General features: G+C 38.3%; 1 protein-coding gene across 1 annotated transcript in view; it reads left to right on the top strand.

Moving 5' to 3' along the window:
- The first annotated feature begins 18,199 nt into the window (after window positions 1-18,199).
- Window positions 18,200-26,789, top strand: part of GPC6 (glypican 6) — a 719,587-nt gene continuing 710,997 nt past the window's right edge. The window contains exons 1-2 of the mRNA XM_039913281.1: window positions 18,200-18,284; window positions 18,729-18,887. Of these exons, the coding sequence (XP_039769215.1) occupies window positions 18,200-18,284; window positions 18,729-18,887 (244 nt within the window). The remainder of the gene's footprint in view (window positions 18,285-18,728; window positions 18,888-26,789) is intronic.

Below are 26,789 nucleotides of genomic sequence, written 5' to 3'. Positions count from 1 at the left end.
AGGAACTGCTCAATAAATGTTGTTGATTCAGTATCAGATCGAATACCTTTGAAACCACAATTATAGTATTTTTAGTTAGTTAAATACAGAGTAATTCGTTATTTGATACTATCATACTATGAATAGAAAGACTAAATCCATTCATGCAAATTCAGATGAAAAGTCCAGTATTTCATCGTGAACATGAACGTGAAGGCAAATCTTTAATTCATGAATAGTGTTTTCCCATATAGGATGGGGCTCGATTCACTGTCTTCATCAAACTTTTACTCCTTTCCTCATATCTTTTCCTTTACTGATATCAAAACACTGGCCCAGGGCAGAAATCTGCCCGAGGACACCAAGACCTCTCAGCCAGACCAGTTTATTGAAACCACTGCTTACGTGAGCCTCACGTGGGACAACCTGATTACCTTGTGTCTACCTAAGCTCTTAGAACGGTTCTTGGCATACAATAAGCACTTAACAATTACCATTATCATCATTAACCCAGTGTGGGCTGTGGAACCCCCGGCTCTATCATGAGGAAGCTTCCTTCATCCTTTACCTGTTTGTGACACTGCGACCACTTGCTACACTGAAACCTGGCTCTCCCAGACAACATTGTTGTCTACAGGATAAGCATAGATGTTCTTGATGACCCTTCTGCTACCCACCTTCTCTCACTCCTCAATTCCTCTGACCTCTTGCTCCACCCCACCTCTGTACATCTTTCAAGTTTTGAGTTTCTCTGGTAAACAATGATATAACCCTTGAGATATCAGAAAATTAAACACTGTTTATCTCAGGTACTGTTTAGCAGAAATGAATGGTTCCAAATCATCTGCAAGGAAAGCTGGCAGGCAGTTCAAAGAGATTTAGAAATCAAATGAGAACATCTTTTACATCAGTTTTAGGCAGAGGAGTTCTTCAGGTTTCTGAAAATCTAGAAAGATTTATCAAGTGGAGGAAAAGATGTCAGAAAGTTCTATGTATGCTAAGTTTAATGTACTCAATTACAGAGATGTAAAAATCACCAAAGCATTTTGAACATGTTTGCATATTTAAATGTCAGCTACTTGGGCTTCAGGACTACTCCTATTTCTGCGCAATTAATGATTTTAGAGTCTAGGTGACTGAAATGGGCAAGTGCCTCTCTACAGACTGTTACTTTTAAGCCACTTATATAGGGAAGAAGATAATATAATAATGGCAATTACAGTACTCCTTAGCACTTACCATGTGCAAGCACTGAAGTAAATGCTGAGGTAGATACAGATAATCAGGTCCTACTTGGAGCTCAAAGTAAAATAGGAGGGAGAGCAGATATTGAATCCTTGTTTTTTAAATGAGGGAACTGAGGCATAGCAAAGTTAAGTGGTTAGCCTAAGGTCACATTGCAAGCAGGCAGATATGGGATTAGAATTTAGATGCTCTGACTCACAGTTCCATGCTGTTTCCACTAGTCTATACTGATTTTCACACCACTCCTTCGTTTATCTCCAATGGTATCATGGTGATTATGAATTACATTGCTTTACATTATATTAGTGAAGTCATAAAATACACAAAGATGTATTTCAAGTGGATGCCATTTTCTTCAGGATAGCTTCGGAATCTGAAGAAAGAGAACATCATCTTGGCAAATATAGTAGTTTACTTTTCTACCTCAACACTCCTGGGAATATTTTTCTCACCTTAGATTTACTGAATTGCTGTCAAAGCTAGGTTTTTGCAGTTATTTACTTTTTTAATCATACAAGGTGGAGACCCATTTTGTAAGCTGTGCTCATCGCTTTGTCCAGATTTTCAGCTGAACAGTCACTGAAAGATAAATACCCAGTGCTCCATCATTGACAAATCAACTATTAGATATTCATTTTTCCAGAGCTTAGTTGACAGTGAAACCAGTCAAATCAGTAGAGTAGAGGTTGAGAGAGGGGGCTATTTGGAGGGACACAACTCCCTCCATTCAATCATCTGAGCTGTTAATGTTTTTATAAGGTTTTTTAATCTTTTATTTAATTAAAGACATCAATATTCCTTTTCCTCCAAAGAGTCGCTTCTTTTGCAAAAGAAAAACAGACATCCTAATCAGCAAAAGCCTTTGTGTCCCATTGAGTTGAAAATTTACCAAAGTGGAATCTGATATGGTGAGTGACCTGATTTAAGACTGGGACCCTGCAACAGCAAAAGGGTAATGAGAGGCTTTTGAATAAAATGGAAAGGCAAAACCCATACTTGAATATATATATTGTCCTGAAAGAAGATCATATGCTAAAGGAATTGTTCTGATCAGAGAAGCAATTCCTTTTGAATGGATATATGCACCAGATATACATTTCCAGATGATATCAGTAATCTTTGAATATCCTGTTAGTTTCTAATGGAGCTTTCCCTTTGTCAGTTGTGAAAATAATGCTTCACCTCATAATGGAAGGTTGATGCTTAACTGTTAAATAAAGGTTAATACATATTTATCTGATGGAAAAAAGTGATATTGAAAGCAATCACCCTATTTTCCTTTATTTCAATTGAGAATAAAGGTGGCAGGAAATGATGGACTATACAGGGAAGGCCCAGTGGGAAAACATTTGCTATTCTCCAGATGACAAGATTCCAGATTGTTGCTAGAAGTAAAAAGCCACATAAACCAGAAATAATTTTGTTCTTGTTCCTTCACTCTGAAGCAATGAGGTTTAGCGAAATCATTTTTGTGAATACATGTGAAGTTACTAACGTGGATATAGAAAGAATACTAGTAGTACATACAGTTCCTGGTTTGATTCATGAAACAAATCTCAGCTGAAATATTTATTATACCATTTTCATGATGTGACCTGTGGCTGGGCATTGATTTTTAAATGTAAAATGGCTTTTAAGTTTTTAATTATTATTATTATTGTTACTCTGCAGCCTGGATCATTTTTCTACAAAAATGTTTAGGACATGTTTCTCCACTCAAGAACCTCCACTGGTTATCCATCCACTTCCACACCAAACAAAAACAACTCACCACTGGCTTTAAAGCAATCTATTAACTTGGCTCTTTCCAACCTCATCTCACTACTCTCTTACCACAACCCAGCCCACACACTTCGCTCTACTAATGCTAATGCTAACTGCTGCAGAAGTACAGGGGCAACCACTGGAGTTTTTTTTTAATGAGTGGGGTGACGTCCTGAACGTTTATGTAGAAAAATGATCCAGGCAGCAGAGTGAAGTATGGACTGGAGTAGGGAGAGGCAGGAAGCTGGGAGGTCCCCAAGGAGACTGAGGCAGTAATCCAGGTAGATAGGGTGAGGGATTATATTAAGTTGATTGTGGGTAGGGAATGTGTCTGTTATATTGTTATACTGTACTGTGTACAATGCTCTACACACAGTAAGCACTCAGTAAATACAATTGAGTATTATTCAAAAGAGGCGAATACTTTGGGGGGCATATTATTTGGAAAAGAGTGGTACTGTCAGAATAATAAGTGTCTTTCAAATCCATTTTAGGCATTCATTTGTTTGGAGGAGTGTGATTCAACTAAATGATCTCTTGTCTTACGGCCTCTCTTACTTCAAAGATGCACCAGTAGTTCTCATCAGAGTCAATTCTAAAATGCTACATCTAATGCAAGATTCTACAAATAATTCTCTTTAAAATATCATTGTGTATTCACATTAATTTTTTCCATGAAAAAAGATGAATGTATATATGAATATATGAGTCTTTTATCTAACGCAGATGTAGTCATAGGGACTTTATTGGCTAAGGCATTGATATTGACATTTTTAGGTGTGGGGTGAAGAAGAATCCAATTTTTCATATTTTTGTTAAACCTTTTAATGTCCTGACCCAAACCTGGAACAAAGATGTGGGTGACAATCAGTTTGTGTTAGATAATTCAAAGGAGTGAAGAATAGAAATACAGTTAAATTCCTGAATATTGACTTGAAAGCACTCTATCAGCATCTCTCACATTTGTCAATTCTGATCTACTCCATCCCACCTCTCACTTGCTAGCTCACCTAGCTCACTTTCTTACTGAGCTTTGCACCTGACTCTCCTATCTACAACCCCTGAATCATTCATTCCCTTACTCCTGCCTGTAACATCCTACCCTTTTAATTCTTCCAGCCCTCAGCTCTTTCTATCTTCAAAATCCTACCAGGAAGCTTTCCCTGTTTCATCATTCTTCTCCGCAGGTCACATGATCCCACCTATTATAGTCACACTTTAATGTCACCTCTGCACTTTTTTACTAACACCTCTTGGATGCCCTTTCCCATTTGTTGATTTACATACTTTCCTGTGTCAGCATCTATTCCTTCTATTTGTGCCTGTCTCCCCTGTTAGAACATAAGCTTCTTGTGGGTAGAAAGTGTCTTCTACTAACCTCTCCTAAGACACAGTGCTCATAGCGGGTGTTCAATTAAAAATATCCAATTTATTGTCAATTCATTTCAGTTATGAAATTAATTATAATTATTGAGCATGTACTGTCACTTTGTGCAAAACACGGTAATAAAAGCTTGGGTAAACACAATATAACAGAGTTGGTAGATACATTCCCTGACCCCAACAAGCCTACAGCCTATATTAAACATTAATGTAAATGAATAAATTACAGATATGTATATAAATCTTCTTGGTCAAATGGCTGGAGGGGTGAATAAAAGTTGCAAATCCAAGTACAAGGCCAATACGGAAGGGCTTGGGAGAAGAAACAATGAGGGTCTAGTAGGGGACAGGCCTTTTGGAAGAGAAGAGCCTTCAATAAGGCTTTGAAAGTGGTGACTTGTTTGTCTAGCTGATATGAAGGGGAAGGGCATTCTAGGCCAGAGGCAGGATATGGGTGAGAGGTCTGCACGGAGATAGATAATGTCAAGATACAATAAGTAGGTCAGCATTAGAGAAGTAAAGTGTTCAGGTTGGGTTGTAGTAGGAAAGCAGTGAGGTAAGGTAGAAAGGAGCAAGCAAGGTTATTTAGTGCTTTAAGGCCAACAGCAAGTATTTTCTGTTGGATGCAGAAGTGAGTAACCACTGGAGGTTCTTCAAGAGTGGAGAAACATAGTTTGAATGGTTTTGTATAAAAATGGTCCTTGCAGCAAAATGAAGTATGGACTGGAATGAGGAGATACGGAAGGCAGGAAGGTCTGCAAAGAGGCTGACAAGTGATCAAGGAGGGATAAGATAAATGCTTGAATTAACACAGTAGCACTTTGGATGGAGAGGATATGGTGGATTTTAGCAATGTGGAGATTGAACCAACAGAATTTAGGGACAGATTGAATATGTGGGTTGAATGAGAGAGATGAGTCAAGTATAAATCCCAAGGTTACATACTTGTAGGACAGGAGGGATGGCAATGCTGTCTACAGTGAAAGGAAAGTCAAGAAAAGTCAGCAGTTGGGTAGGAAGATAAAGAATTCTGTTTTGGATATGTTAAGTTTGGCTTGTCAGCAGGACATCTAAGTAGAGACTGCCGAGGATGAAAGAGATTAGGCCAGAGATTTAGTAAATCACCCACTTAGAGATAGTAGTTGAAATCATGGGAGTGATATGTGTTCTCCAAAGGAGTGGGAATAGATAGATGGAAAACAGAAGAGGACTTAGAACTGAAACTTGAATTCCTCCCACAGTTCTCTGTGGGTGGGAAGCAGAGAATGAACAGCCAGAAAGATAAGAGGAGAGCCAGGAGAAGACAGTGCCAGTGAAGGCAAGTTGGATAATGTTTTCAGGAGAAAGAGTTGGTTGACATTGTCTAAGATTTAGAATGGAACAGAAGCCATTGGGTTTTGCAAGAAGGAGATCATTGGTTGACCTTTGAGAGGGCCGTTTCTGTGGAGTGGTGGGGGCTGAAGCCAAATTGGAGTTGGTTAAGGAGAATTAGAGAAGAGGAAGTGGAGACAGTGGGTGCAGACAGGTCAAATGAGTTTGGAAGGGAATGGTAGAGGGGAAATAGAGCTGTAACTGAGAGAGTCATGGGGCAAAGGAAGGGATTTTTTAACTGATAATGTAAATTTGTAAAATTTGACACTATGGTGTATGAGAAGCAGCGTGGCTCATTGGAAAGAGCACGGGCTTTGGAGTCAGGGCTCATGAGTTCGAATCCCAGCTCTGCCACTTGTCAGCTGTGTGACTGTGGGCAAGTCACTTAACTTCTCTGTGCCTCAGTTCCCTCATCTGTAAAATGGGGATTAAGACTGTGAGCCCCACGTGGGACAACCTGATTCCCCTGTGGCTACCCCAGCGCTTAGAACAGTGCTCGGCACATAGTAAGCACTTAACAAATACCAACATTATTATTATTACACATATATCTGCAGACATCGAGAGTTAGGATTTGGCTGAGGAAGTGAGCTGAAACCCAACAGGACTTCAATTTTTATTAGAAGTTATGAAAAGAAGGAAAGCTTCCTAGAAATGAACAAAGAATTTAAGCTATTTCTATAGAAACGTGTTTTTGTAGTGGTCATTGTGCACTGTCAACTGATATGGAAGCTCTTTGAAACAGAAAGCATGGTTTCTGGTATTGGCTCTCTTAAAATTGAATGAGTGTCAATCTCTCTGTAGCTACTTCCATGATTTTATAAATATCTTTGTTTCTATTCAGCCCAGAAACCTTATCCCTCCTGAGATCTTATGGCTTAGAGGGCTCAAACTGCCTCATGTAGAAAAGAGCTACCTGCTAACTATTCTTATGTTAGACTTTCCTTAGTGTTGGCATCCATGCTACTTTTGACACTAGATATAGCTTTAACCAACATCTTAATTTGCAGAACAATACTGTTTCAGAAACCCAGTTTTGTCTAAAGTTAGAAATAAAGTTATGCAAATTACAATTTTTAGGAAAAAATCTACTAAGAAGCAAATAATGGGGCAATAAAGTTAAATTTCTAAGCAGCTAAACAGTTAATTATCTCTAAACACTGTCATTTAGTAGAAGGCAGTTTGGTGTGTGAACTTGCTTAGCATATAAACTGATGTTATTATATCTTGTGATTCAGCATAGCAACATGGAGCTTTTTGTACCAATATGCCCTATATTTAAAAGAATAATTACCACTCCACAAAACATGTATAAAGTGGAAAGGAGGTGGTAAGAAACATTTTAGGAAGTGTAAATATGAATGACATAGAACTTAAAGTACACATTTCTAGTACTTTAACTTTAGTCTACCCTGAACGGCTGCCAGTATTCATGTTAAAATTAATCCTTTGGATCCAGCCTTCAAAATTCCTGGATTGATTCCACTTTTTCCAGCACATACAACATCTTTCAGAGCATATTATCAAAATAAAAATTGATTTTGGAGGACAAAGGTGCAAGAATTTACTATAATCCCCAAGAGAAAGCAAACTAAAAAATACTACAAAGTACTCTAATAGGTAACGGAACTACACAATACTAAATCATGGCCCTGTTTGCTTTTTAAAGTGAATTAGGAAACGTGTCAGTAACACACCCTGAGAATAGCTAAAGATTCTTTTCACCTACTGTGCTGTCCAATTGTCTAATGTTCTGCACTAGGATAATAAAATCTGAGAAAGGGAGAGCCAGCCATCTTCCAGAGTTCATTCAATAGTATTTATTGAGCTCTTACTATGTGCAGAGCACTGTACCAAGCGCTTGGAATGTACAAATCGGTAACAGATTTATCTGGTTAATCCCCATTTTACAGATGAGGTAACTGAGGTAAAGAGAAGCTAAGTGACTTTCCCAAAGTCACATACCTGACAAGTGGCAGAGCCAGGATCAGAACCCAAAACCTCCAACTCCCAAGCCCGTGCAGCTAATCTGGTAAAGCTCAAAGAATGCACCCTTAATAATAAACAATTTTATATGAGTGTTTACTTCATGCAGGACACTGTACTGGTCACAGATGATAGGTTTGGTAGGCACTTCACTGAAGAAGTTTACAATCTAGAGGGGGAGACTGAAAGGGAAAGCAGCAGAGTTTAAAGACAAGTACCTATGTGCTATATGTGGGGATAACAGCTAAATTAAGAAGTACTAGCATGATTTAGAAATAGTGAGGAGACAGTAGGGAGTGGGTAATACTGAGAGGAAATAAGAGATTAATCAAGGAAGCCCTCTTGGAAAACATATGATTTCAGAGGGACCCTGAAGATGATAAGAGCTGTGGTCTGAAGTATATAAAGAAGGGAGAGAGTTCCAAATAAGAAGGAGGGAGTGGGCAAGAGGTTGGTGTCAAGAAAGATGAAAGGGAGTGGGAAGATTGGTTTGAAAGGAATTATCATGTGATTAGTGGTGTGATTGGAGAAAAAATGCTTAATTGTGCTATTTGTTAAGGTCACACAGCAGGCCAGGAGCAGAGCTGTGTTTAAAACTTCTGACTCCCAGGCAGGTGCTGTTATATGCTTAGAAAAACTGAATTTGTTGAGGAAAAAGACAATAGGATTTCCATAAGTGGAAGTAACACTACACAAATCTCCAGAGTTCTTCAAACAGTGAAGATGAACCAGAGGGACATGCTAAATTTAGATTTTCCAAAGACTTTTGACATGGTTCTGTATCAAAGGTTTTAAACTAATTGTGCATTCAGATAACTGGAGGAAATATTTGTCATGGATAGAGTGTCTAAGAAGAAAATAAAGGGTAAACTTATTAAGCACTTTTCTGAAAACATCTTAGGGAATAGGTCAAAGAACAATTAATTTAACATTTTCATTAATGATCTGGAAGAGAGAGGACACAGAGACAATTGCATATTTGTAGGAACTTTTCAATCTCTCAATTGGTAAAATGTGCCAGTGGGATAAGATGCAGGAAGCTCTCATGAAGCTAAGTTACAGGACAGTAGTCAAATGCTAATGACTTTCAATGTGAGCTATGATAAATTAATGAATTTGACATCATTGACATCAATCACAGATTAGCAAAGTAGTCTTGGAATCCTTGTTTTCTGTTCATTTGCATCTCTAATATTGAGATGTCCACTAAAGGGTCAGTGAAATGTTTATAATTATTAAGATATAGAAAATATGGTGAATCATGAATTTCTAGCTTTAAGGTAAAATCAAAGCATTTCCCAACTGATAATCTTCATGCAGTTCAGGTTGTTACATCTTGGAAAGGACAAGGGACATTCAGCAAGATGATTATATGACTGGAGAAACTTCCGTATCAAAAAGGTTGGGAAAGATTAGGATGATATCTGTGTGGGAACCTGATCGAAGTTTTCACAATTAGAACGGCCATGAACGGAATTAACAAAGAATTGTTTACCAGAACCCACAACAGAAGGGTAGGAGGCATTCTGTGAAGTTCAGAGCAGTAGGTTGAAATCTTTTCACCTAGAGTGTGTAAGCATATTGAATTCATTATAACTGGATGTTATGCTAATAATTTTAACTGTGGTATTGAAGTGCTTACTGTGTGCCAAACACTAGACTAAGATATAGAATAAAAACAAGATTATAAGATAAATTGCAATCTAACAGACTGTACTGACACAAAATATTAATAAGTTCAGAACAGGATTGTAAAATTGGGATGACGGGTAGACAATAGTATTTTAGAGGCAACATTTAAAGATCTTAATAGGTAAGCTCGTTATGAGCAGTAATGCGTCTACAACTCTTTTATATTGTTATATTCTCTGTCCTAACAGTGGAACCCATGTGATCCATAATAAAAAAGGCTACTCTTCTTGATATCCAATGTTTATTTATTGAGCAGTTACTCAAATGCTTAGGAGAATAAAATACAAAATATAACAGAGTTGGTAGACATGTTCCCTGCCCACAAAGAGCTTACAGTCTTGAGGGCAATATAGATACTAATACATTACAGATAAATGCACTAGTGCTGTGCAGCTGGGTAAGCTGAATAAAGAGTAAAAATCCAAGGGCAAGGGTGACACACGAGAGTGGGAGAAGAAGAAATTTAGGTTAGTTGGAGAAGGTATCTTGGAGGAGATATGTTTTTTAATAAGGCTTTGAAGATGGAGAGAGTGATTGCTTCTCGGGAATGAAGAGGAGAACATTTCAGGCCAGAGTTTGGCATGGATGAGTGGTAGGCAGCAAGATAGACAAGAGTGTAGTGTGCGGACTGGATTATAATAGGAAATCAAGGAGGTAAGGTAGGAAGGGTCAGGTTGACAGTACTTAGAAGCGTATGGTAAGGAATTTCTGTTTGAAGTTCAGGTGGATGGGTCATCACTGGCCATTCTTGGGGAATGGAGAAACACAGCTTAAACAGTTTTGTAGAAAAATGATGCAAGTAGCAGAGTGAAGTATAGACTGAAGTAGGGAGAGATGGAGTCAGGGAAGAGAGAAAGGAGGCTAATGCAGGAATCACTACAGGATAGGATAAGTAGTTGGATTAGCACTAGCACAGTTTAGATGGAGAAGAAAGGGTAGATTTTATCAGTGTTCTGAAGGTTGAACTGACAGGATTTGGTGAGAGATTGAATATGTGCGTTAAATGAGGGTGATGAATTACACCAAGCTTATGGAGCTTTTGAGACAGAGAGCATGGTGGTGCTGTCTTGAGTGATGGTAAAGTTGGGAAAGGACAGAATTTGACACATACTGAGCACTTAACAAATTCTATTAAAAAAAAAAGGAAAAGGTCTGTTTTGGAAATGTTAAATCAAAAGCCGTTGGCATGACATCCAAGTAAAGATGTTCTGAAGGCAGAGAAGGAAAGAGACCAGGACTAGAGATAAAGATTTGAGAGTCATCCACATAAAGATGGTAGCTGACGTTATGGGAGTTGAACAGATTCTTCAAGGATGTGGGTATATATAGAAGGGATGCAGAACAGATCCTTGAGAGACTCCCACAGTTAGAGAGTGGAAGACAGAGGGAGGAGCCTGTAAACGAGACTTAGAATTAGAGGCCAGAGAAATAGGAGGAGAAGAGGTCAAGGAAGATTAAAATGGAGTAGTGGCTGTTTGATTTGGCAAGAAGGAAATCACCGGTGACCTTTGAGAGTCCTCAAAGTTTCTCTGTAGAAAAGGAATGAAAGTCAGATTTGCCGCCTTCTAATCTGACGGCAAAGGCCGAATTGGAGGAAAGGAAGTAGAGCAGCAGGCATAGCCAACTTGCTCAAAGAGTTTGGAGTGAAATGGTTGGAGGGAGATAGTGTGATAACTAGAGAAATCAGTGGGGTCAAGGGAGGGTTTTTTAGGGATATGGGTGCATGAGCATCTTTGAAAGTAGTGGGGAAATAGCCACTGGAGCATAAACAGTTGAAGATGACAATCAGGAATGGAGAACAGAGGGGGTAAATGTTTTGGTAAGGTGCCGAGGAATGGTGTCAGAAACACGGATGAGAGAGGTAGATTTTGACAGAAGGAAGAAGATCTCCTCTTGAGATACTGCTGGAAAAGATGGGAGAATTAACTAAGGGGCAGGAGGGAAGGACTGGACAGCAGCAAAGAAGACTTTAGGGAAATCACACCTATGATTTCAATTTTTGCAATAATCACATGCCCCTGTCATTAGGGGCAAGTGATAGGGGAGGTGGGGTGACAGCGAGTTTGAACGTCTGAAACAACTGATGAGGGTAATGGATATGGGAGTCAATAAGAATGGACAAGTAAATATTGTTGCTGGGCAATTTGGTCAAGGATGAAGTTGAAGTGGATGAGGTCAGTCTAATTTCCACCAGCAGTGCTCTGCAGCTCATGCACAAGAGCGAAGGGGTTGGACTGTGGAGGTGATTCAGTGCTAAACACTTAGTAACTGTGCTCTGCACACAGTAAGCACTCAATAAATACGATTGAATGAATAAATCAAGAGTTGTGGATTAGTGGTGTGAGGTTGGTGACAGCATAGGGGAGCTAGTGAGTTGAGTTTAGTGCAGAGGGTAAAGTTGAGGATGCCAGTTTGGTCCTCAAGGAAGGGGGTAGGCGAACAGGACAGATTCGCAGGGAGGGAATGTGTGGGAGAGATGTCAGATGATGAGATTGTGGTCAGATAAAGAGATTTCAGAGTTGGTGAGGGTAGAGATTGTACAGTGATGAGAGATAATGAGATCAAGTGTCCAGGTTGGGGAGTGGATGAAGTGGGGTGGAGCAGGACATCAGTGGAGTTAAAGATTGTTAAAAAGTGGGCTGTGGAAGGATTGTCAGGAATATGCACTTGATTATTTTATTCCCCAAGGATAAATGTAAGAATGGAGAAAAAGAGAAGGAATGTGGAAAAGGGATCAAAATAGTTCATCAGGTTGGAGATAGGGCTCTTGAGGGTGAAAGATGACTGTAACTACTATCTGGAGTGGGTGGTAGTGGGTGTATGATTTGGGATTCTGACAGAGGGAAAGACAAGGATGAGAGAGGTGGAATAGTGCTAAAGCCAACTCCTTCCCTTTCCCCATCGAGTCGGGGGAAATGGGAGAAGATGAGACACCCTCCCCCCCCCCCCAGAGAGAGCAGCAGGGGAGACAGTATCATTTCAGGGGAGACAGTATCATTTGGGGAGAGCCAGTTGAGACTGGTCAGTAATAGTTCAGTGATGAAGGGAAGCTCTCCCATGATGGAGCAGGAATTTCACTGGCCACACTTGGGTGAAGTTGGGGGGTGGGAGGGGAGAAGGAACGGCATGGGGGCGGTGGCGATTTGGAGGGGTTGGATATGATTGAGTTGATGGAGGCCGGTGCAGGGACAAGAGAAGGAGTGGCACTGAGGCAGGAGAACAGGGTAAGTGTGTGAAAGGAGCTGGAAGTGGAACAAGGGATTATATAGAGGGGTGCAAGGGAAGGTTCTGGGTTAGAATGATATGGATGGGCTGAATGAAGGGAGGGGATTAAGGGGACCTGGTAACTTCAGAGAAATTTAAGGATTATAGTTGAGATAACGGTAGTAACCGGTTATTCCAGTTCTTCTGTATGAAATTGCTAAATTGAATGCAGGTCCTTTGGCCACTACACTGAAAAATCTTGGAAAAATATGTGATTATGTAGTAATGGTAAACTTTTATACTTGTATACTTGGAAACAAGTATATTAAGTGCTGTGTTTTAAGTAACAATTTTTATGGGAAAAGAAGATTAGTCACTCAAAGTTTCAGTGAGATTAGGATTAATTGCATGAGAAAATATAAATTATTTTCATCATTCAATTCTTTCAAAACAGCCCCACTGCAGTGTATTTGTTATAAAATCATTATATATGAAACCTCTATTTTGAATCCTACCAAAGATGAGGAAAAGGAATAAAACCCATAATCTTATTAGCCATTGATCCCAGAATTAATCAATAAATGGTATTTTTGGGTGCTTGCTTTTTGCAGAGCACTTTACTTAATGTCTGTAATATTATAGTACAAAAGAGTTGGCAGACATGTTCCCTGCCCACTAAGAGCTGAGATTAAATGACTATTTTTATGGAGATGGGTTGCGCCCAGAAAAAGTATTTTGGGGGGGGGGGGGTGGTTTCTGAAGAATTTGATTCTGTGCTCATTCATTCTTTTTGCCATTATTTTACTTGTAAATGGGATTATTTCTGTTAGAAGTAGGCCCCATTCTTTAATTTTCTTGCCTTTCAATTTCTTTCTCTTCGTTTTCTTTGTATCTTTTAATGTTTTCCATGTTCAATTCTTTCTTCTATATACCACTTCCTTTCTTAGTGACTCCATCCATGTATCATCATATATCACTGAAACTGAACCAGTGGTCACTGTTAACATTTTCAATCTCAAAGAAATGCAGGGCTTTACTACATAGTGGACTCCATACTATAAATATACTGGGATTGAATTGTTAGTTACAAATACTTAACACAGTGAGTTGGAGAAAACTGTGTTTATTTATGTACGTTTTCAAATGTTTTACTGAAAATTAATAGTTCTGCCATTCTAATTGTGTAGTATATTCAAAAACGTGGACTCTGGGTTTTGCTGTACTTGTGAAGGGGGAAATAAAATTATATATTTAATATTTCAATAATTTGCCAGCAATCCTTAATACTTTGAATTAAGTTTAAAGGAGGCCAATTGGTTAGACTTATACAACAGAGTCCCAAAGGCAAAAAATGCAAGTCAGCATTTGTGGTGAAAAACACAGTGCCTAGATGAATTAAGAGATCATGAATACTTAGATTATGAGCCCCGTGAGGGATAGGGACCATATATAATTCCCACCTGTGTAGTCTCTCCCAGTATTTATCGCAATGTTTTGTACACAGTGAGTGCTTAATAAATACTATTACTATTGCTGCTGCTCATCTAATGTTGGCTAAATCTGGAATGTGACTCTGAAAAATTATCTGTAATTTATTTATTATTTTCGTAATTTATTCATTATACCTGTAATTAATTAATTTAATGTGTGCCTTCCCCTTTAGAGTGTAAACTCATTGTGGGAGGGAATATCTCCATTTATTGTTATATTGTACTCTCCTGCATGCTTAGTTCAGTTCTCTGCAGACAGTAAGCACTCAATAAATACAATTGACTGACGATTGACCAACTGACTAGACATCTACACCGGTTTCTGGAAATGCCTAATGAAAAGAGGAAATTCTTAGTGTTTCATATACCGTACCATTCCTGATACATTGCCAATTAAAATGTCAAACATGCTGATAATCCCAAAGCAAGTAGTATCTTAAATATGAACACTGTTGCAACTAAAAAAACAGTTGGTTTGCAATATAGTTGTGAGACCCTGAGTAACTTGATACTGAGACAATATTACAAATTTCCAGTGGAAAGATAATGTCTAGGGAGTCTCATGGAGAACTTCAGCAATGCAACCAATGTGTAATTGCTTCCAATCTGGGCAGACTTGGTATCCTTGAGGAAAATGGGCCTAAAATCAGCAAAATTTAATGATATGAGTGTTTACAGTTTCACAAGAAAATACCAGCCAGCTGTTCAGTGCTTGCTGTAATATTGCTGCAGAAGCAAATATAGAATGGAATTGCTGAAATGAATAAAAATAAATAGATAAAATGATTAGGAATTACTCCCAAGTGTCTTTTTCTGGCTTTATAGTGGATCTCAGTATTAGGTTTTCCTTGCTCTTGACTTTTTTTAATCTCCAAGAGAAATTACACATGGCTTTCATCTCTCTTAGGCTATGCTTCCCCTCCTGCCCAGAAGTCCCTGCAGTCCAGTTTAAGAAGGACCAACAGAACTGGTGTCACTGTTGGAATCCCCAGCCTCACCACCCTCACTTTCCCAAGCAACAGCCACTCTAAAACCACACAAGATGTGACATACCCTTAGACTCATTTTATAAAATGTAATTTCCAGTACAGCAAGGCCAACATTTAGTCCTGGCTATATCCCAATTTCCCATTATGCTTGACCACAGAATGCACCATTTCATGCATAAATGCTGGATAAGGAGGAGGGGGAAGTAAAGGAGATTGGGTGACTTCCTTCTCTGTGATGTTGTTACCACCCTGTCTACCACAGCAGTAGGCTGATGGTGTTTCTTCTCACTGTTCCAGGCAAAGGCAGGGCCTATTGGCCTAGTGAGAGATGGCAAAATCCCAAAATTCCTGACCATTCCACTGATTTCAGGACATCTGGTCATATTACTCTGGGAAGCAGCTGCCTTAGTGGAAAAGGAGAGCGAGGCCTGGGAGTTAGAAGTTCTGGGTTTGAAAACCCAGATCAGCCACTACTTTGCTGAGTTATTTGGGGCAAGTTGTTTAATTGCTTTGTGCCTCTGTTTTCCCACTTGTAAAATAGGGATTCAATATCTGCTTTCCTTCCATTTAGACTATGAATCCCTTGAAGGACAGAGATATGTCTGACTGGTTACCTTGTAACTAATACAGTGTTTGACCCAAGTAATCACTTTACAAACACTGTTATTAGAACAGCTGACTCTTTTAGCCATCCTGCTTTTAGGTAACTGCAGTGAGCATCATTAACAGTAAAGCAAATGGTTCTTATGTTTTCTTCATGACCCATGGTTTGACAGATATTCTATTAGTTTCATGGGAGAAGTTTCTGTGGGGTGGTGGTTTTGAACAACTTTTTCAATTTTTACAAACGATAGTCATAAAAACATGGAAGTCACTGTTAGTACTTTGCTCCCAGTGAGTGATAAAAGTGATAGTGAAATAATGTTCCACTTTTGGTCCGTAGTGGCCTGTCCTTCAGGAAATGAATTGTAGCTTGGCTATAGAATATTTATTATTTCTAAACGATGGCATCTTTACCCATTGGGATTGTTGGAGATTAAGAAAACAAATTTATCAATTTGGGATCTGTTCTGATTCATGCTACTGGTTTTTATTTCTTCAGGTTGGGTCTAATCTGATTCCCTTACTCTAGTTAACATCTGGTTAACAAGAAGTTCTTACTATTTTAGAGGGGTACCTCAAATGAAAAAGACAATCTGGTACACATCACCTAGGAGATCCACAAAACCTAACCAGAAAAAGGTACTATCTCCATCTATTGAGCTGTGAGTCCTGTGTGGGGCAGGAACTGGGTCTGACCTGATTAAGTTGAATCATCCTAGCACTTATTATAGTGCTTGCCACAGAGTAAGCACTTAACAAATACTACAATTACTATTATTTTATTACCATTCATTATAGACTAGGCAGACGCCTAACATCAGCAGATGCCTGATATCAATTTGAATCTAGAAATTAATTTAATTTCTTTAAGTTGCTCTTTATGGTGAATCTTGCTGTTTTCCAATCTGAATCGGCAGTGTTCCTGCTAGGGAGAGATTCATAGATTAACCCAAATGGATTATAATCTAAATTGTAAAATGCTGTTTTTTACCTGCTATGTCATTTTTATTCTGAGAAGTTTAATAAAGTCCTTTTATAGGATTTCATTATAGCCTCATAATATACATAGGAATTAGGCAAATATTTGTACATGCCAGGCTGATTTAATGATACCTGCTATTACCTACCAGCAGATCTCCTCCTGGGCAGCAGTAAAATGAATCAGCATTCTAAGGTGCTGCACAAATTTAATAAATACATTTACCATTTGTTCAACATGAATCATTCTAGCCCCTGGTGAGTGGCTTGCATAAAACTGAAGTAAATAAAAATTAGTATTTTAACAGTGGCATATGAAATATTGAGAAGTGGTGGGAAAATTTCAATGGGCTAATGGTTGCTATTTTCCTTTCTGTTTTTTCTTTCTAAATTAATGAAAGGGTGTTTATGGCTAGCAGTGACTCTACAGTTATTTCACGTTTTAAGCAGCACTAAAATGAAAAAGAGCAGCATATATTTTGTTGTTTGAGAGAACCAAATAGGATAGAAAAAGAAAATAATAAGCTCTGCTTTGAAAAATAAGCTAACCAAGATAGCAGTAGTGAAAGAGTGGTTTTACATACATCGATTACAGTGAAAATTGCAGCACCTACATTAACATAGTCCTTTCCAAATTCAAAGTGTTACTTCTGCTTAAACAAACACTGACTCTTAACTAAACAGAGACATTTCACTACCAGACCTTTCAAACTGTGTGACTTGTAAATCAATAATACCACTGTCTAGGTCTTGTGATGAGAAAACCAGATGACACATTTCTCTCACTTTCCTCACCCTGGCATGTAGAGGCTCTTTGATGTGCCATTTTCACTGGTTTGAGTTATTCATGAACGGGAACAGATTTTAACAGGTTTGGCATAGAAACTTTAGGATCAAGTGATGGGATGACTCTGTCAATTGAATTCTTTTCTTTCCCCTTTGAGTATTTTCTGTTACAAAAGGCAATCCTTCTGCTTTGAACTGTTAAATGGAGTCTATATCTCATATATGATTGTAGATGATTTTCATCATTTCAATTCAATTTGTTCTTATCAAATTGTTTTTTATATAATTTATTTGATTCTCTCTGTCTCCCTGCCCTAATCTCCTGTAATTATGGAACAAGAAATTATTATTCATGTTTACAGTAATGAATAAGTAATTTGAGGTGTAAAGCTATTTGGGGACTTATTTCTCATACTTGGATGGTTGATTTTCCTTCCATAATAGAGCCTAACATTTCTTATAGAAACAGTGTTCTGCATCAAGGAGAAATTCACATTTCATATAACACAGCATTTTAATTTCATGAGTTAAAGAATTGGCTTCAACTTCCAGATTGCATTGAAAAAAGCAATTTTTTCAGAACTGCCAGGGAACATCAAAAGATAGATCTGTTGAATTAAATGAGACTTTCTTTACCTTTTACATTGCCTTTTTGTCCAACATAAGCTTTAATTAAACTCTTCAGTGCATTCTTCCATTCTGTAAAGCATTTTCTGGGTTTGACAAGAAATGTACACCAAGGGAAATGTGTGGCATCTGAGAACTGCTAAAAATGCCCCTGAGCAGAGAGCATTCAGTCAGAGCGAGAGCAAAAGCAAGGAAATATCTTCCTTTCCTACCCTTTCTGACTTACTAACTTTGGCAACACCACTGAAATACCTATTTATTCTGTTTGATGTTTTCAAGGACTAAGAGCAATAAAATATTACTAGTCTTGTCACCAAGTATAACTTGGTACATCTCAAATGAAACCAAAATAGCAATAATCTCTTGAACTCCTTAAGTATTCCTCCTGCCTGAATGGAGACTTGGAGAGAAATGCCAATTTTAGCTACATATAGCTGTGTCTTTCAATACATAAACCCAATAAATACATAAAACCAATACAGTGGAATTCTAAAACTGATGTAGCTCACAGAAGCAGTTAGCACCAAGGAGAATTTTAAGTTTAAGGAATTGTATTCTTTGAAAGACAATTGTGACCCTGAACATCTGCTTCATTATTTTTGATTATGTCTATCTTATTTTCTCATTCTAGGGGAACACTTGCGCATCTGTCCTCAGGAATATACATGCTGCACCACAGAAATGGAGGACAAATTGAGCCAGCAAAGCAAATTGGAATTTGAGACCCTCGTAGAAGAAACAAGCCATTTTGTGAGAACCACCTTTGTCTCCAGACACAAGAAGTTTGATGGTAGGTGGGGTAGTTTTTAGCTCATTCCTATGAATGTTGTTAAATGTTCAGTTTAAGCAAGTTCCCCAGATATTGGGAATAAAATAAAAAAACTTGAACAATGACATCAGATTTTCGAGTGGAGATGGGGAATACCCTTCATTTAGAAATTTGGTAGCAATAAGTAATGATATATTTCCAGAAGTGATAATAGCTTTTCCTGTGTAATACTTATTAAATGCTGATTCAATTTTTTAGGATTGCTTTTCAATCAATTCACACTGTGGGAAAAAAAGGAACTTTGAATGGCCACAGATAAATCATGGCCATAAGTAAATTCTGAGTAGTATGGCATTATTTTTCATTACCGTGGTAGTCTTGAGTAACATCTGAAGGAATGTCAGATATTTTGCATGGTAGACTCTGTGTAAGTTTCAAAAAAATGCTCTTCTATAGTATTCATTAAGCACTTACTTTGTGTCATTCATTCAATAGTATTTATTGAGCGCTTACTATGTGCAGAGCACTGTACTAAGCGCTTGGGATGAACAAGTCAGCAACAGATAGAGACAGTCCCTGCCGTTTGACGGGCTTACAGTCTAATCGGAGGAGACGGACAGACAAGAACAATGGCAATAAATAGAGTCAAGGGGAAGAATATCTCGTAAAAACAATGGCAACTAAATAGAATCAAGGCGATGTACAGTTCATTAACAAAATAAATAGGGTAACGAAAATATATACAGTTGAGCGGACGAGTACAGTGCTGTGGGGATGGGAAGGGAGAGGTGGAGGAGCAGAGGGAAAAGGGGAAAAAGAGGGTTTAGCTGCGGAGAGGTAAAGGGGGGATGGCAGAGGGAGTAGAGGGAGAAGAGGAGCTCAGTCTGGGAATGCCTCTTGGAGGAGGTGAGTTTTAAGTAGGGTTTTGAAGAGAGAAAATTACTATTACTATTTGTGTCAATTACAATTTGACACAATAGTGTCAATTACTATTTCTAAGCACTGGGATAGATTCAAGTTAATCAGGGTGGACAAAGCCCCTGTCCTACATGGGGCTCACGGTCTGAGAAGGAGACCAGGAGAACTGAGGCCCAGAGAGGTTAAGTGACTTAAGTGAGTTAAGTGACAAGTCACAGAGCCAGCAATTTGCTGAGCTGGGATTAGAACCCCAGTTCTCTGCATCCTACCTCTGTGTTCTTTCAACTAGGCCATGCTGCTTTTTGCAGCAGTTGATATAGTCTTATTCTCTTACTTATTAATCAATCAAAATTTATTCAGCACTTAATTTTTTCAGGCCACTGTACTAAGTGCTGTGGAAAGTACAATATAACAGAGTTGGTAGACATGTTCCCTGCCCACAGGGAGTTTACAGTCTATAGGAGGAAACAAAATTATCAGATAATTGCTGTCCATCACTTCAAAGCCTTATGGAAGGCACATCTCCTCCAGGGAGCCTTCACTGACTGAGTCCTCCTCTCTTCTCCCATTCCCTTATGGCATATATGGATCTATCTGTATTTGTCTTTAATTTACCTACTTATTTATATTAATGCCTGTCTCCCCCTTTAGACTGTGAGCTTGTTGTGGGCAGAGAATGTGTTTGATGTTATATTATACTCTTCCAAGTGCTTAGTAAAGTACTTTCACACATTAAGCACTCAATAAATATGATTATTAGTAATAATAAAATGGACATACATAAATAAATTATGGATATGGACATAAGTGCTATGAGACTGAGAGTGGAGGGAATAAAAAGTACAACTCCAAGTACAGATGTAATGCAGAAGGAGTGAGACGAGAGTCAAGGAAGGTCTCTTGGAAGAAATGTAATTTTAAGAGGTAAGCTCATCTCTAGACTGTAAGCTTGTTGTGGGCAGGAAATGTGTCTGTTGATTCTTATATTGTACTCTCCCTAGCACTTAGTACAGTGCTCTCCACACAGTAAGCACTCAATAAATATGACTGAATGAATGGATGAATAAATAAGGCCTTGAAGATGGAGAGCGTCATCATCTTCTGGTTATGAAAAAGGAGAAAGTTCTAGGGCAGAGCAAGGTTCTTGGTAAACGGTTGGATATAAGGTAGACAAGTTTGAGGTATAATGAATTTAGAGGAGTGAAATTTCATTAACAAATCAGAGAGATAAGGAGAAAGAGCATTGCCTAATGGGCCTGCGAGTCAGAAGAATCTGAATTCTAATCTCTGCCCCAGAACATGCCTGCTCTATGACCTTGGGTAAGTAGCTTCACTTTACTGTGCCTCAATTACCTCATCTGTAATTTGGGGATTGAGGCTGTGAGCCCCTGGTGAGACAGTGACTATGTCTAACCTAATTTGATTTTTTCCATGCCAGTGCTTAGTACAGTGCCTGGCAGACAATAAGTGCTTAACAGATACCACAATTATTGTTATTATTGTTATTACTATTAAGCTGATTGAATGCTTTAAAGCCTACAGTACAGACTTTGTCCTCGATGATGAAGTAGATGGGCAACCACGGGAAGTTCTTGAGGAGTGGTGAAACACGGAGTGAACATTTTGTAGAAAAATGATCCATGCAGCTAAGTGAAGTAGGAAGCATGGAGGTCAGCATGGAGGCTGACACAGTAGTGGTCAAGGTGGGATAGACTAAGTGCTTGTATCAACATAAAGAGCTTTTGATGGAGAGGAATGGGCAGATTTTAACAGTGTTGTGAAGGTTGAATCTACAAGATTTAGTGTCAGATTGAAAATGTATATTGAATAATATGTTTCAATAATCTGGTTCTCTAATCTGGCAATTGTAAGTAAGAAAGGGTCAATCACATACATGAGCACTCACATGCATATATGCATGTACACCCAACCCCACACCACTCATATTGAAAGTATTAAAGGGGACATACACACAAACACACATAAACACAGAGAAAAAAGAACTTTCCCTCATTTGTAAAGATATTACTCTGTCAGTGAGATCCTGTGAGTGGGCCTGAGCCAATACTCTCTTCCCCATTATTTGTATATAAAGATGAAGTCTCACTATTTTAATGGGGGTTTATCTGTTTTTGAGGCTGTCTCTTAGTATCCGGATCTTCACAAAGTCCTTTCTTGTGGAAAGCAATCCCTTTCCCAGACCTTTCTTTGCCTAATTCCTCTTTTCTCCATAAATACACCTATTCCAACTTTAATTGCTAATGAACATAGACTATTTTATAATGAAAATGCCAATAATGTTGTTTTCTTGAGGATTGGATGACATGGATTTCAAATAGACTGACAGCCACTTGTGGCTCTGATGTGGAGTTGAAATGGCAGCATAAGTTTGACTTAAATTATGCAAAACCAGTTAAGCCTTGTTAAGAGCTGCTGTTTTCAAGCTCTTGAAGAATTTGGAAAGTGTCATTTGTATATTTTATTAGCAGTATAAAAAATATGGATTATTACAATATCACAGAGGAGATGGTGTCAGGAATGTTCTTTTGTGAGATATGTTGTTTCTGGCTTTCCCTTCTTTCATTAATGCAAAAAGCAACTAATAAGATTTTTTTAAAGCTTAATAACCTTTGTGTTATTGTATGCAGGCCTTTTCACAATTCTATAATTAACATTTAGACCACTATATCAGTTTTGGAATTCTAAAGAATCAATTTTATTTATAACAAGCATTCTTTAAATCATATTTAGAGCACTTACAGATACTGTCAGTCAATTTAATGGGCCACTGATTTTGCTAACCTTCAAGATTCAATTGGATATCAAATGGGATGTGGTCTTTCTATTTGATCATCTCATCAAAATCACATTGGATTCAGGGCATAGTGGAGGGAGAGAAATTTAAAATTTTAAAGGGTTGGTATAAAATGGCATTTTTCATTTAAATCTGCTCAGGTAAATTTTAATTATAGACTCCTTCAGCTTCTCTTAAATGGCAGCTTCCTACAAGGGAAACAGGAAACTGATTTAAAGAGTCCAGAGGGACATAACCTAACCCATTGCTGAAGTGATCAAATGAAATCTTCCATTGCTAATATATCAAACAGGTCAATCACCAAAGACAGCCATATCTTCGAAAATAGAAGGCTCATTGGAAGATGAAGAGAAAAAGGCCATCAAAAGGAGCAAATTGGGTGTAATGGGACACTAAAAGTGCTATAATTACAAACTTATAGTTAGGTCTTTCTTTGATAACCTTATTAGGTACATAGCTAAGGAATCAGTGAGACCACTTGTTAATCATAGTGCAAAAGAGCCCTCATAGATTAAAAATCGAAAGCTTAATTTATTAGCCTATGCACACATATCATACATTTTATATAGTATTTTAATTGTGATCAGACTACCTGCGCTTGTATTGATTGTTTGCACAATCAGAGAGGTATTTTCTATCAGTTCCTTTCAAGGAAAGGATTAAGGGTTTATTTAAACATTCTTATTTTTTCAATCATCTGAAAGTTATTTCACTAAGGAATTTAATGCTGTGGCACCAATGCTTGTGAAAAAATCAACAAGTCATGGGCAGTGCTCAAAATCTTTGCCAACAGTTATATTGATCTCATTTTGGGATTAGTTAAATTTGTTCCAGACCTTCCAAATGCTGGAGTTATTATTATCTCTAACGCTGATATACTGGCAGATTGGACAGTCATTCCACTGCAAGTCTACAGTAGCCTATTTGATAAATTTCAGATGCTTCCTCTTACATGAGGAAAGTTTGCACAGAGTAAAATTGATTTGACCACTTTATATGTCTTGTCCCTGAAGCTTTGAGTGGGAATTATACTGGCCTCTATTGTCTAGGACTTAACCACTGTATGAGGAAGACAGGCCCAGTTGCAGGAAGAATGATGATGACAGATAGTGATAATTCAATTCTTGGTAAGAGGGAATCAGATATAGAACTAGGCTAGGGATCGGGGGTTGGTCTGCAGATTTTGATCCATGAAAATGACTACTTTGTAGCTTGTTCAGGATGATCTGCAAAGTGAACCTTTTAAGAAGACAAAATGTTATAATGTTTAAACCAGTTCATGCTTATAGTGTATGAGATGAGGAAATGAACATTCAGCTCACCTTTCAAATGGAAAGGGGTACTTAGAATTCATTCTTACTAGAAAATCATCAAGGCTGGTTAACTGAAACTGACTCAACTTAAATGAATACTCAAAGGAAATAGATCATTGCCAATACCCCAAAATGTTTCATGATCATTACAAAGCAGAGAGCTATACAAAACTTGTGATGGGATAGACAGTTTAAAATAAGGAACCTGGGACCTGGAATTCCAAACAGGGAGAGATTCAGCAATAGCTGACTACAGCCAATTTGAAGACTCATGAATCACAAAAGAAGTTCCATGGTGATATATATATACCATTTTAACAACATTGTAGGCTGTATATGGAACCACAATACATCACAAAAAGGAGGAGAGAATTCTATATACATGGAGAGAAGAATGTAAATGGAGTCCTTAACACATCTACCAATGTTCTTCTAGACCAACTGGCCGGGGTGTGGAGGCATGTCTTCAGTACTGTCAATGAAGAGGTAACTTCCATAATTAAAGCCATGAAAAATGGAAATGCTCCCAAACATAATGATATTCCCACATAAATACCCAATCACACAAGGGGCATAATGTTCATATGCCTGCATAAGCTTATTTGCAACATATTAAACACCAAGGATGCCACAAGACTTCAAAGATGCTATAAAAAAAATCATTCTTCTGAAGGAGTCATGGGAGAACCGACTGTGGAAGCTCTTCAGTTTCCATTACACATAAAACATTACCCAGATTTTGGTACAGTTTATTAAAATATGCATAGCAAATCATAATGTAGCTTCAGACCAAAGCCCAGCCACCAAAGCCCAGCCCAGCAGATTTGATTTCTTCAGCACAGAAGGAACAGGAAAAGTGCTGAAGACAAGTCTTCCCATCTAACCTAACCTTGCTAATTTCCCCATAAAACTCATCACTTCTCTAATGCCAACCTAACTGCCATACTTCCAACTTGTCTCTCTTACTACCAACTCCTAGCTCACATCCTCCCTCTGACCTAATACTCCCACCCCCTTTATATTCAACAGACCATCACTGTTCCTATTTTAAAGCCTTCCTAAACTCATGTCTCCTCCAAGAAGTCTTCTCTAACTAATCCCTCATTTCCTCACCCTATTCTCCTTCCTTTCAGCTTAGCCTGTGCATTTGAATCTATACCCCTGAGGAATTTTCACACTCACCCACAGTCCCGCAGCATTTTAGTCCATCCTTATACCCTGCTGCTTCCCCTGACTGTAAATTATCTCATGATCTATCACTCCACTAGATTGCAAGCACCCTGAAGGCAGGGATCATGACTATCAATTATATTGGATTTTTACTCTCCCAAATGTTTAATACTGTACTCTGCTCACAGTGAATGCCCAATAAATACCACTGATTGACTGACTGACCTCCAAGACTTCTATGACCTTTTTTGACCTTACCAAAGCATTTGATCCTATCAACAGTCCAGTGATCTGGAAAGTGCTAATTCTGTTCTACTGAAAATTAATCAAGATCCTTCTGATGAAATGATTGGTTGAGTTAAAATTACAGTTTGAAGGTGTCCAGTTTGATCCTTTTCCCATCACCAATGGAGTGGAACACTATTGTGTAGTAGGACTAATCCTGTTATATGCTGTCCTGCTTAAAGATGGAGGTATTTGCTAGATCAAATAAAAATACAGTTTCAATCCATTGGGGACCTCTTCCAGATGAATATTTTCTGATCATCTTTAGAAGTCTTTAAGACAGTGATTTAGGGAGTTGTTTTTTGCAGTTGACTGTGCTCTAGAGGCCTTCACACAGGAATAGTTAGATGGATGGATCTCACCTGGTCTCTTGGATAAAAGCGGTGTGCTCTTGAACTCTAATCTAACAAGAGAACTTAGTGAAGGAAAAGAAAAAAAAATCCCCTAAACACTGCAAAATTTAGAAACAAGTGTCTTTGCAAATGATTCATGGAGTCCACAGGGGCCTTCTGGGAGGAGTTTTTCTTCATTTCAAGAGGTGAAAAACTGAACCTATTATTGGAGTGGAACTGTGACAGAGCTGTTACCCAGAGGTACAAGCTCTTGTGCCCATCTAGCTGCCCATCTCTGCCAACTGCTTTTTGCTTGCTGCTCTCTGCTGGCTGGTTTCTCATCTATTCCTGCCTGCCCTAGAAAATGAAATTTCTGTGGTGTAGAGCCTGTCTGGAGGCATACTGAGGTTTTCTCTTTCTGTTTAATCGATAACTATGGTAAATTAGACTGTTTTTTTTCTTGCACAACATCTTTCAGATCCTTCTCTTCCTTTCCACCCAAACTGATGGTCTTGCCTTGAATAGACTACTAATTAGCTCTTTACCCAAGTCTTTTTCCCCTTTACGATCTATATACTGCCTGCTGCTGCGTATATCACTGGATACATTATAGTGCATTGGGTAGACGAGGGTTATAGTATTCCTTGTCCATTGTAGGTCAGTAAGGCAACAACAGTCTCACAAATCATAAGGGAGGCTAAGATAGCAAATTATTAAAGTTACTATGCAGATTCAGCAGAGCTCAATGAACTGACAATAAACTTGAAGAAAAAGAAAGTCAACTTGAAAGAAAAAGAAAGAACTCCTATAAATCCCTTTTTCATCAACAACACAAGTTGTCACCCAATTCTGCTACCTTGTCCCTACACTGTTTGACAATAGGAAACTAAATAAAGAGGCCATTGTGGCTTTTGGTAGACTGTGAGAATATGGTGATAATAGGGCAGAGAATTCCATAGCAATTGAAGTTCTTGAAAGTTATTTTGGCACCCAACTTCCGATTTGCTTGTGAAACCATGACCTAAGACAGAAAATACATCCGACTTTAAATTACTTACACTTTTGCCACATCCATACTCAATATTAAGTG

This window comes from Ornithorhynchus anatinus, chromosome 10 (genome assembly GCF_004115215.2).
Source record: "Ornithorhynchus anatinus isolate Pmale09 chromosome 10, mOrnAna1.pri.v4, whole genome shotgun sequence".
NCBI lineage: Eukaryota > Metazoa > Chordata > Mammalia > Monotremata > Ornithorhynchidae > Ornithorhynchus > Ornithorhynchus anatinus.
Note: the sequence above shows the minus strand (reverse complement) of the source record. Positions and strands in the feature narration are given on the sequence as shown.